At 42.5% G+C, this 13,085-nt stretch overlaps 1 protein-coding gene across 1 annotated transcript; it reads left to right on the top strand.

The window, feature by feature from the left end:
* The first annotated feature begins 165 nt into the window (after positions 1–165).
* si:ch211-156j16.1 (uncharacterized protein LOC564557 homolog) lies at positions 166–8,726 on the top strand. Its single transcript, XM_026368758.1, has 4 exons — positions 166–561; positions 6,427–6,792; positions 6,952–7,060; positions 7,735–8,726. Exons 1-4 carry the CDS (start codon positions 498–500, stop codon positions 7,739–7,741), a joined length of 546 nt encoding a protein of 181 aa, XP_026224543.1. The 5' UTR covers positions 166–497; the 3' UTR covers positions 7,742–8,726.
* The last annotated feature ends 4,359 nt before the right edge of the window (positions 8,727–13,085 follow it).

Genomic DNA, 13,085 nt, shown 5'->3' with positions numbered 1-13,085 from the left:
ATGCACCAAGAAGCACGGGGCTGGACCACAGGGCTGAAACCACTTTACCGGCCCTATCCAGACACCCTCCTCCCAACCCAACCTGCCCCTCGCTCGACAAGCCGCCCAGCCCACCACCAGTAGCAGCAGCACCCCTCCTCCACCGTCACTTTACACACACTTTACTCTCCTATGCTGTGTGCCAGTCTGTGTCTCTCCCTCCACTTCCTCCCAGTGGTCAGAGCTTCTCTCTCAGTCTCTACATCCCTCCACCACTCTTTTTCTTCCTCCTCCAGCTGCAGGAGCAACCCGCCCCAGCTAAGCCCGTTCGTCTTCACCTCCACAAATTAAAAAGGATCTCAAGTCATTACTTTTCCAAACTTTCTGTGAAGCCTATTTTGTTTCTTTACTTTTTCCCTCTGGAGAGGCTGACTTGTGTGCGAGGGCTGTGGTGTCGTGCTCTTTACCCCAAGGAAGTCCCTAAAGGTTGTGACTGGAGGAGAAAAGTTTTCACCACCATGAATCGTCAGCTACTGCTTCTGTTGGCCCTGGTTGGCCCTTTCTGTGCCTTCACACATGCAAGTAAGTGAACCATCTTGCTGTTAGCACACTGCGTCCTCTCTCTCCCTCTGCCTCCATGTGCCCACAGCACACCACTCTTTGTCTCGTTTAATCCCTGTAGATTGAACAATAACAGCCTGGAGTGTGGTTTCAGATGGGAAGATAAGCTCACTTTTAATTTCTTAACTATCTTCTTAACTAGTAAATATGGTTCATCGTCAAACTATTAAAAACGCATATTATATTATTTAATATTTTAACTGTCAAATCATCAATGAAATGTGCTTTTGATATATTTGACTCTGGTTGAACTCATAGCTGAAAATCATGATATAAAAAGAACACATTGTGTTAATTTAAGGAGGAGACGGTCCGATACTGTGGTTCAATGTTGAATTTAATAGACAACGTTCCTCTGTGTCACTGTCTCCCTATTATTTTTAAACTACTCTTGGCAAAAAGGAAACGTCTGATTCACAGGCACAAGACAGAAATGTGATGTAATAGCAGGAGCTCTGCTGCCTCGTGTCTGTAAATGTTTGGCACTGGCAAAGAGAAGAAAGGAATATCCTTTGGAAGACTCCCAAAACAGTGCTCATGCACAGGGAGCGAGGGGTTGGTACGTTGGGGTGGTGGTGGGAGGGGGTTGTAAACTGCAACATACACTGTACACATTAAACTGAAAGTTTATCTGCTGTCTCCTCTCACTTTACTCCTGATCATTTCTTGCTTGCTGCAACTATTCTCCCAGATCTTTCTTTACATCTCTGCTCTCTCTCTCTCTCTCTCTCTCACCTCTCTTTCTTTCTCGTGTTTCCTCTTTCTTTCTTTCTTTCTTTCTTTCTTTCTTTCTTTCTTATTTCTTTTTTGCCCATGAGAAGCTTTAGACACCCGGGTGTTGCTGAGGCCTGAGGGCAGGGCAGGTCTGGTTTGCTGGCGTGTATTAATAGAGAGAGGCTCTATTTTTAAGAGGGTCATATGGATGAGAGCGGAGCAAGGGAACAGGAAGAGAGAGCGCACCCGGTATGTGATGAGCTTTAAGAGGTGCCCCACCCTCTTTTAGCCACATGTTGGCCGCCTTTTACCCATCTTTGGTGGGGTATCAAGCACTACCACTTAAATTTCTTCCCTTGCCACTCAGCGTCTCTTAATGGCCCTCTTTAACTTTCTGCGCCTTCCCCTGTTTCAACTTAATGAGTCTGGATACTGGGGAACAGGGATAGTGTTGAGACCCGGGGAGCAGAGAGGGGCTCTGCCTATTTTTAAACAACAACCTTTAGCAGATGGAGCTGATATGGCTGCCCCATTTCTGTGGACGTTCTGAATTGGAAAAATAACCTTTACAATGATTTCCACAATCTTCTGAATAAATGATGAAGAAATTAATATCTGTAACTTAAAAAAGTAGCCAAACCCCAAACAGATGCCGTCTTACTTGAGATGTGTCTGCCTGTGGCATCATTGGTTAGAAAGGCACACACCTGTGTATATATATAAGGTCACACAACTAACACTACATGTCAGGACACAATTCAAGCCATAGAGTCAAGCCAGGGACAGGAGATAGGTCAGAGTTGAGGATGAATGCTGCAAAATACAGAGATCCTTGAAGAAAACAAGATCCAGGTTGCATATGACTTGAGGCTCTGGTGACAGTTAACCTTTCAGCACAACCACGAGCCAAAGCATACAGTCGAGACAGTGTTGAAATGGCGTCAAGACAAGTCTCTGAATGTCTTTGCGTGGTCTCAGCCAAGGCTTAGTTTCAAACCAAACACCTGAAGATGGTGGTGCAGAGATGCTTCCCTTCCAGTCTTATGGAGCTTGAGGGGATCTGCCAGGAAGAATAAGATAAACTGCCTAAATCCAGGTGTGCGAAGCTTTTAAAACTTACTCAAGAAGACGCAAAGCTGCAACTGCTGCTAAAACCCCTCCACAAAGTACTGCCTTTGATTTTAGATTTTAATCTTTAATACGTTTTCAACATATCTTTTCTATTTTGTCATTATGTGTCATTGAACACAGGCGGATGGAGACAATGACAATTTCAAATTTTAATTTACGACACAATAAAACGTGTGTGAATACTTTCTGCTTCACAAATGTTTATTTTTTTAAACTCCCTTGCGCTTGCTACTTAGCAAACCCCACGTATCCTGTAAAACACTCCACCTCCCCCCCTCCTTGGTCTCCTTCTTAATGAGTTTTGTCTGCCTCTCTGGGTCTTTAACATCCTGTCACATCTGGCTGTTGAATGGAAAGGTCAGTGCCCACTTATAGAAATGACTCAAATGTTGTGCTCATACTTCAAATATGAGACACATGCTGGTAAAGAGGGACCATGAGATATGAGCACTTTGCACGTACCCACGTCTCATTTTGAGAAAAGATGCTCAGTCATACTTTGAAACATCTGCAGAAGGAATAAGATTCCTGCAGTCAGCTCAAGCCACTGGACGACTGGAGAAGTCGGAGGCAGAGGTTGGTCCAAACCTCTGTGTGTGTTTGTGTGTCCCCTCTTTGAGTACAAACACAAATGTCTCACGTCGCTAACACCTACATGTGCTGCAGGGTGAGACATGGTGCAAGAGACCGCAAGAGAAAAAAGGGAAGCTGCTGACTAAGGAACACTCACACAACTAGGTGGGTGTTTAATGATGTAGGAGAAGGATTTGAAGGTTTAAAGTACATCACGATGCTCACTTCAGTGATGCTACGGTGATATCTGTATATATTTAGTGGTTGTTGGACCAGGAGAGGGAAAAAGCAGTTTCCTGTGCAGGTGTGAATGTTCATTGTGTTGTGTCTGTGATAAGACTGGCTCTCCAGCAACGACTCTCCTGTCTGTCTCCATCGCTGACTCTCACTGGTTTAGTGGGGGAGGTTACATCGTGCGGCATCTCCTCAGTGCAGTGAGATGGGCAGGCCACCTATATCTCTCACATTACCTCCTCCGGTGCTGCAAAAACATTCCAGGGCTCTAAAGGTGGACACGCTCACACTCCCTCGCACTCTCTGCACGGCATCTTATCCTCCTACATAGATGAATTAACAGCTTATGCACAAGCACGCAGACAAACGAGGGGTGTCTCAGTGACAGCTGATTGTGATAGTAATAGGTGGAAACTGCTACTCCCTCCTTTCCTGTCTCACACTGTGTATTGTTGTGTCCCTCCCTCTCTCTTTCACTGTCTGGAGGTTTGTTTATGCTGGGCAGAAATGACGCCCAACAAGGGTGCCCCAGCCTCTTTGTCCCAGCGTTTCTGTGATTTCCTGTACCACTTATCTCACATTTGACTCTTTTTGCCTTTTTCTCTGTCTCTACCCGTTTATCTACAGCCCATCGTTCACAGTCACAGTTTGCTTTTGAAGACAGTGTCATCACCACTTGTGTTCTGCTTACTTATATTTACCTGTATATGTTAGTTTTATGTGTGCTGTTTATCCATAAGCTTATTCACCTTTTATATAATGAATGGGAATAGTGAGACAATGACTTAATGTGAATAACAAATAAACGTGTGTATGCCAGAAGTGTTTAGACAGTTATGTGGGTCAATTTGTGAGGATGCTCAGATACACAGTAATGCATTTCCTAGGACCTTGCCCAAAACTAAACAACTAACCCTAACTGTTACCATACTGTAATCTAAAGTTAATTCTAAAAGTTAAAACCACGTTTTTATTCTCAAACACATGGTGACAACATTTGTTCATATTAACATAGAAAGACATGTACACACAAACATACACACATCTTCCTATAGTGAGGACACTAATTTACACCGTTTACTATTAAAAACTGAATTTCGAGCCCCAATTTTACCCTAAAAAACCAAGTCTCAACCCTCAAAGAGCCCTTTGAAGTTGAGAGTACCAACCAAAATGTCCTCAAAGTGATGTTTTTGAACTAAAGTTAGTCACTCATGTACACAGAAATACATGTGCGCACATACAGTACACATCGGTAGCCGCTCTGTGGCGCTTCTATCACTTGTTGAGTGGCAGGATAATTTCAGGCTTTTTAATGCTTTACATGGAAGACGATGTGAGAGAGCATGTGTGGTCAAAATGATGTAATTGTGGCTAAAATGACCTGAGCACACCACAGAAAAATTTGTAATAACAAGGATAACGCCACAATTACATAAACATTTCTTAGTCAGGGACTGAAAGAATGAAAAACAAACTTCAACTCCATATTCCAACTTAGCAGCGCTGCAGGGTTTTGTGTGTAGAGTTTTACACGATGCAAAGGTGAGGGTTTTAGAGTGTCCGGTTGACACCACATGCATGTGAGCAACTTCCCTGTGTTACCAATGCTGCTGCTATTAACCCAGCAAAGTTAGCACAGTGGGGAGGAAATACTACTCAGAGCTAATTGTGGGAACTGTGCACATAATAAAACAATTGTTAGTGGAGTTTGAGGGGGCGATTGTACATAGCAGACGACCATACTTAGTGAAGCACAGACTATTTTATCATCACTAACAGATGTTCAGAACAGTCTGAGTCGCTGTTTGAAAATCCCATTCAGCTCTCTGCTGCAGTGGGAACAAATGTTTTGTTATATTTACCCCGTCTGTTGCTAATGAACGCACCAGCCAGCACAGGACCAGGAATAAGTGCGCCCGCCGTTATACATGTCCAGCCATTGAGAGTTATTTTAACCCTTGTAAAGTATTCTCTGTTATTTCAAGTAGTTAGAACAATTGGAGAAAACAGAGGTGGAGAGACGTGATGTCAGACTCTCAGTTTAGAAGCTCACGCTGATGCTGGATTCTGCTCTCTACACTACGACGGGTTTTGAGAGAGAACTAGATTTTATTTTTCCAAAGAGAAGAAGCAATTTTAGGCCAACATCTTGTCAGTGGAAAGTTCACTGTAGACCGTAATTTTGGTGCCACACTGAAATTTTGAAGAAGGGTTGTCTAGGCTGAGCTTTCAGTTGTGGCTGGGAGGATGTTGAATGTGGGGACATGGAGCTAGGGTTATTGAAGGGAAATGATTAGGTTGAATCGAGGACACTTCATAGTCCAGACTTTGATGAAACACACAGGGATAAATGCATGTCTTTATCCAGTTCCTAAATACAAAAAGGGAGCGTCCACTTTACTGCAAACCCAGACATCTGAGCTCAGAGAAAGACCTTCGTTAGATGTTAGATGTCACTGAATTACTTAGAATCAGATTGATTTAATGGTAATAACTAAACAAAGTACTAAAAACTGCAAATCTCATACTGATGGTGTTTCTCTCACAAGGCCGCGTTGTCACTACACCCCCCCCCCCCCCTTTCAGCAAATGCACAAGTCAAGTGAATGAAGCCTAACAGGCCTCGCTGTGCTCTCTCCTCGCATCAGCCGGTGCGGTGGCTGCTCCTTCCACAGGAAATGAGGCAGAGGATATGGCATGCCAGTACGTGAGCCCTGAAGACAAGATGCAGGGGTGGAGAAAAGGAGGGAGGATGTAGGCGTTATGAAGTCATGGGGTGTGGCAGTCCCGCTTTCACGGTAGCTGTGCGCTGATGTTGGGAGATAGTGTGAGAAAGAGGAAAGGTTATGTCATTTCATGAGATGTCAGGGAGAAATCCAAACATTTCCCATGTTTGTTTTAACCTTTTTTCACAGATCCTGACAGACTGAGGGAATTTTCTGTTGGTTAACTTTTTGTTCTGCTACTGAAATCAAGTTCAACCTCACTTTGTTACTAGGATCATTTCATATTTTATTGTATGGCCACTTTTATAAAATTGGATTGTTTTAAAAAGATACAAAGGTTCATAATCAACATAACGAACATGTTTCTAGATAATGCTGCTTGTGATATTGTTGTACCCAAAAAAACATTTATTTTGATGTTTAATGATCTAATTTCTCTGCCCAGGCCCCACATCAGTCCCTGGAGAACATAATTTGACATTGTCCACTGGAACTGGAACATACATGACCGATGAGGTTACTACGACTATGACAGAAACATCTGCTGCTGTTACCAGCCGTCCTCCTGAACCCGAAACATCGATGACCCCTCAAGATATCACATTAGAAGTTTTCCAGGAGACGAGTACACCATCTAACACAGATGCCTTTGAGAGATCTACTGTTACTACTGGAGCACCAGAACCCCTCACCACCACCCCTCCTGTTGTGGAGACCGACGGCCCGACAGACCAGTCCGAGCAGACCATGGGGCCTGGAGTTGCTGAGGCCGACTTGGGTGGAGAGGTGGTTGTTGAAGACGACACAGCAGGTGAGGAATGTGTGGGGTGGAAGCTGGGTAGGTGCAAAGCCTTTCAGTCTGAAATACAGATGTTGATTTTGACTGATATCACGTGTTAGACGAATGAACTCTGTGGGCTTTAAAGGTAACTGACACGATTTAAAGTTTGTTCGTCTCCCTGTCTCTCAGAGGGCCTGAGCTCTGGTCAGGTAGCCGGCATCGTGATCGGCGCTCTGTTGGCAGTGGTCATCGTCATCGCTGTGGTGATTGCTGTGGTGAGGAGGATGGGAAAATACTCGTAAGTAACTCTCCTCTGCTGTTAGACACACAGTTGGAGACATTCATGTTGTGCAATGAGTTCCTGCTGCTGACTTACTCTAAATATGGAGTGAAACTGTGTGAGCTTTTAGTCATCACTGACACACGATTTAAAAGAAAACAGGCAGTAACGTAATCGGCCCTGGACCAAGAGATGTGTGTGCAATAAGATGAACACAATCTGCTTAGCATTTCTACCATAATTGGTATCTGGTACTGAACATATTTGAAGGCTGACTTTACATCATGGGAGTGATGGAGGGCCCGTTGTAGCTGTAGTATTCCCATGGACCACACCCTCTCCCACTGAGAATACTGCCATGAACTGCATGTCTCACTAATGATGAGTGTTTCTTATGTCACAGGTCCTCCAAGAACAAAAAATCAAAACAAGAAAGACAGTGTTATGGTTTCTCTACTTGATTCTTTCAGCTAATCATTTTAACTGCTCAGCCATCAGCCCCCCACTTCCCCAGAAACTACTGACAAAGCTTGATGTTTGCCTAGTCCTGTGACCCTCTGACAGTCTGACTACTGTGCTGTCGATTGAAGAACTTTCCATTAACCTTTCCAATAATCCTCCCAGCCAGCAACTAACTGTCATCACCTGTGTAACAACTGATTATATCTCTCTTGCTTTTTTTTATTCCACAGCCCTTGAGGTGGACGACGACGGCCAAGCAGGAGAACCCAAAGTTCTGGAAATTTTGAACTACTGAACTGTGACATCATTTCCGATCATTAAAACAAGCACGACACCAGAACTAAACCAATCTGACCAGGTCTCCGGACTGTTGCCAAAAAAGAGGAGGAGGGAGGTTTGTGTGTGTTTATGTATGTACTGTATGCATGTGAGACACGAGGGATACATAAGCGAACATCCTCACTTCCCTGACGCCACCGGAGCTGCTGATTTAAAAGGCTCCGTCTTCTTCTACTCCCGGACAGAACAAAATGAAAGCTTATGACACGATGTCACAAAGAAACTTTTAAAGTGCATTTTAATAATAAAAAAAAAAACACACAGTAGGAGTAGGGGAATATCTGACATCTAGGAGAAATATTTGTAAAATAAAAGTGATAATAGTGACTGATATAAAAATGGAAAATACAGAACAAGTAAATTAGAAACACCAAGACGGCGGAAGTAAGTGAAAAAAGCAGGCAAGACTGTTACAAATTCCACAGTATGTATATATAATGCAAAGGGACTACATAGTATACAGCTAATGACTTCTCTTATGTTTCAGTTCCATAGTCTAGAATCTGATATTAAACACAACACATTACATGCAGACAAATAGGCTTTTATTGTGGCCTTTAAACCACCCTGAGCACCAGTTGAAACACACAGAATCCCTGTCATGTTGCTCAGCTATATGAAGCACTGTGTGCAGAAGCTCTTCTGATATATCACCCATGAGCTCTGAAGGGCTAACATGGGGCTAACAGAAGAGAAAAGGCGCCATTAATTCCAAGAGTAACGTGACACTCTGCCCACTTTAACACTGACATATAAAAACGTAATACATATCTGTGAAATTCAGCAGAAGGGTTTGTGCCACTGGTGGCTCTGGTATTCTCTCGGAGGATTTTAACCTTTGAAGTGCGTTATTATTGTGAATTGACTGTACTTTATTAACTGCCACCCATTCCAAAAACAACAGCTTTGATTACTTCTGGCTTGTTCCATATAAAAGCGAACTAGACATAGTGATAGCATTGTCTTGACAATGGAGTCATAGTACTTTTGTAATTAGGCAGATTGCCAGAACAGCCATTCAGCAATTAAACAGTGCAAACCCCAGATTGCATACAAAAGATGACATTTTATGGTTGCACTCGGTTTTAGTGCACAATTTTAGGCAGTAATGCCCCTAATTGCTATTTTTGCAGTTGTGAGTGTACTAAACGGTGTACAAATAATGACGTCTCTGCTTGGCTCTGCTTGCTTTTTAAACTCGTTTAATACGTGCACTGAATGAGTGATGTAATGTTCGATGAATAGGCTTTAGACACTGCAAACGTTTGCAACGACATGTTTTTGTGTCCTCCCATCTGCTTTGCCACGTATTATCAGTTCAAGGTCTTTATTTTGTGCCATCTCATTTGTTTGAATCTTTTATTTAATTGCAACATTTTTGTTCATCATGTTTCAATAAAAAAAACTGTAAACCCACTGAATGCACTATACATTTTACTAAATAGTTTACTGAACACTTTCTGTTGTCTTTTGTTTCTGAAACACTTTTTCTCTGTATGTCAGGCTGTCATTTTCAAATATTTTTCTAATACTTTACATACCTTAAAGTCTACATATTGTTGACCAGCAGTGCATGCTTGAGTTGGTCCTGTAAACCTATGCAATTTATGCAATACAATACAGGTCTGCCATGATTATTCTTATTACCGAGGTCATATTGTCCTATGACCTCCAAATAACATGCAGTAGAATTATTATCTTTCAGACAGTTTCGATAAAAACGGACATTATTACTGTGTAGAAACAGAATTCACAACAGAGCTGTTACGTTGCATTGCATTAGATTGGATAGAAGTACCTAATAGTGAGTGTACTTTTCATGGTTTAAATCTTATGGCACTTATTTTCTGTGTCCAAGTGCAACTCTCATCATCCACAGGGTACGGCTGCTCACTCTTATTGGCCCATTCAAGTAATGCTTGAGAAAAAAAAAAAAAGAAACCAACCTCTTTTCAAAGTGCGACAGCAGCAAATACTGTATTTTGGACCATATGGCTATAAACCGTTTATTCCGTTGAGCCCTCTGACAGTTAGGTGTGTTTTTTCTGTCATGTTGTGGCGTTTTTTCATACGTTGCTGTGAAGCTGAGGCAAAGCTCCAACAGTAGGCTGTGAGTCACACAGAGATGCTCTGTGTCCGGCTCCCTCTCCTCCATGTGGTTTTAGGCAGCAGCCCAACACCCACCACTCCAACCTCTGCCTCACCAGAGGGCTTCATAACTCTCTTTAGCTCACTCTCTTGCCACGGACTGCTGGGAACAATGGAGTCTTTTGAGAAGGGCAGATGGAGACGCTGTGGACTGCGAAGTTACTCGCCAACAGCTCCCTCTCTTCCCTTTAGCAAAAGGGGGAATTCTGTACATCACGACAGGGTGGAGTCACTTCCTGGGTGGGCCCAATCATGGACACACACACACACACACACATACACACACACACACACACACACACACACACACACACACACACACACACACACAAACACACACACACACAAAGAGGTACTCTAACCACTAACTCTGTGCCTTCTGTGCTGATGAACACATGATAAACCTGTCATAACAGTCAAGCTCCAGTAAAATATTGTAGGAAAGCAGTGATTTAGACAAACCGTAGAAGTGTGTGGTTCACAGAAAGTCTCGCTCAGATTCATGAGACATAGTTACTACAGTACACACTCAATTCTTTGTCTCTTAATTATCACACTGAAAGCCACGTGTGGTTATCGCGTGGCGTGTAACTATAAAAATGATCTGAGTCGTTGCAGCTTTTCATTTTCATTTACCATGATTGTGTGTTTGGGTTGTACATGTAATGTACATCTGTATCTGTAAATACGCACAAGCCTGCATCTGAAATAAATTCCAGTTATGGCATTGTCAGAAGTTAGTCACTGCAAAAGTTCCTGTTTCCTGTGCGCTTCGAAGGGCGACTGAAAACTGTCTGAAAGGAAGAAAGAACTCTGTCAGGTCTAGCAGACGAGGGCCCCACTATGTGAAACTTTGGATTTAACAAAACACTGTGTTTATATTTGATACATCCCACACTGTTTCAGGACCGGACATCGTTTTTATTTGTAGGAAAACTGTTGGTGCCCACTCAGCAGATTATAATCCAACAGTGTGGAGAAAGCACAGATTGTGTAACAATAGAGGAATGAGGATTTCTAAATTCAGAGCTGAACGATAACACCTGGCATCAAAAAGAACAAAGACTATTTAATCCTACACTGTCACTGTTCATCATAGTGGGATGAGAGTTTTAGTAACTTGTGTACTTTTTACAAAATTTATAATCTTCCTTTCAGGGGGCTGAGGTTGCAATAACACCTTAGCTGCATGCAGTATGTGGTGGCAACGAAACCTGCTGACCTGTCCAGGGTGTTCCCTGCCACTCACCCAATGACAGGAGAATACGACATCATGAGGAAGGTGCTAACCCATGGGCCTGTGGGTTTTGAGTGCTGCAGACAGCTGGTTTCAAGGTTGGATAGAAATTTTGGGGCTGGGTGGAGGGGGCACGGTTTTGGGGGACAGGCACAGACAGTGTGTTTATTTGGGTGTCAGGAGTATGGATGGTGAGGGGAGCAGCTGAATTTGCTCGAGTGTTTCAGCAGAGAGGAGGAAACTGTGAAAGATGAGACGTATTGACAATGACTGTGTGTGTGTGCATATGGTGTGTTACCTTATGGGGGTCAGGATGCATCATTAAATGTGTGTGTGCAGAGAAGTGAGAGAGGAGAGTGATCCTGGAGGGCACATGTGTATTTTTTTGGACTTCAGGGGATTTTTTGCATCAGTGTATGTTATGTGTACACATGTACTGTCAGTACATAAATACACAGAACAATTGTGCTCATGTTAAGTATCTGTAGTACCATCTGCTTCTGCATCTTAAACTTTGTATTTCTGTTCTAACATGTTCGATCACAAGCCTTCGTCTGTGCTGTCTGTCACACAGCTTCTCTTATTGTTATTATTGGGACTCTTATTGTTTCATATTGTCCTCCATAAGTTCTGCTTGATACACACACATGTTGTGGAGCACTTTGTCCGCTCTCCGTCTGTTGTGTCCTATATGTTCATGTTGATGGTGAATGTTTCATTGTGTGCAGAGCAGAGTTGACTTTGTCAGTTATTTTATGCATTTTGTTTTAGTCCTAAGAACAAAAGTTGATGTTAGTTTTAGTCATATTTAGTCAACCTCATCCTTTTATTTTAAGTCAGTGTTAGATTTTTTAATGTCTTAAAACATATATCCGGGAATTCTTCTGCACTTAAGACCTTAAAAAAGCACTTTACTTTAAAGTTCTTCTCCTTGGCTTAGATATTTTGCTTGCTTTGTACCTCAGCGCTATGTCGCTTTGGATAAAAGTGTGCCAAATGACTAAATGTAAATATAAATGTTAACCTTAAATTTGGCTTTGAAACACTTCCAACTAGGGCAGATGATAGTTCTCCCATGGTAGAAGAGGATACTTGACAAGTGGCAGAGAACTTTAATGCATGACTTTAATGGGTTTGTTCTCTGAAGCTGTATGTGTCGATCTGCTTTCAGCTCCAAGCTCAATCCTATAACTTTGACTACTTAGCCTCTTGCATTGGCTTTCTAGGCAGTCAGCACCTGGTTACACAATAGTTTGACGTACATGTCTGAATAGCAGACCCAATTGTGTACTGCTCATCACAATTCCACAGCTGCAATTGCTATCAACTGTAAAAGTCATGCTGAAGCCTTGGGATGTCCAAAGTGACTCACTATGATAAACTCTAAACCTAGTCAAGTTTAACTTACCACTAAATAAACAATGTCTGAGAATCCAACAATATCTAATAGAGTTACAGTTAAACACCAGTCAGCCCACAAACAACTAAAAACACAACATGTCCGTGACATGAGAACAACTTGTGTGGTGCACAATGTCATGGATATACAAGATGAACTCCTACAGATTCTTTTAAAGACTGTCTTTTACACTGCCATGACTCTGGAGGTGTAAATAACAGCATGTGAAAGCACAGGGTAGGGTTATGTGTGTAGGTGAGCCCGAAATGTGCCAGTGCCCTGTGATTCAATTGACAATTGTTAGTGAAAACAGAGAAATGGTCAGAGGAAGGAAGGGAACACATACCAGCACAAACAGTACATCATCAATCTTCAACTTATCCGCGCAATTACACCTCTGTTTTCTGAACAACTGTTAAACAGGAACAAGAGTGGGCTGTGGTTTAACTACTATATCT

Source organism: Anabas testudineus, chromosome 7 (genome assembly GCF_900324465.2).
Source record: "Anabas testudineus chromosome 7, fAnaTes1.2, whole genome shotgun sequence".
NCBI lineage: Eukaryota > Metazoa > Chordata > Actinopteri > Anabantiformes > Anabantidae > Anabas > Anabas testudineus.
Note: the sequence above shows the minus strand (reverse complement) of the source record. Positions and strands in the feature narration are given on the sequence as shown.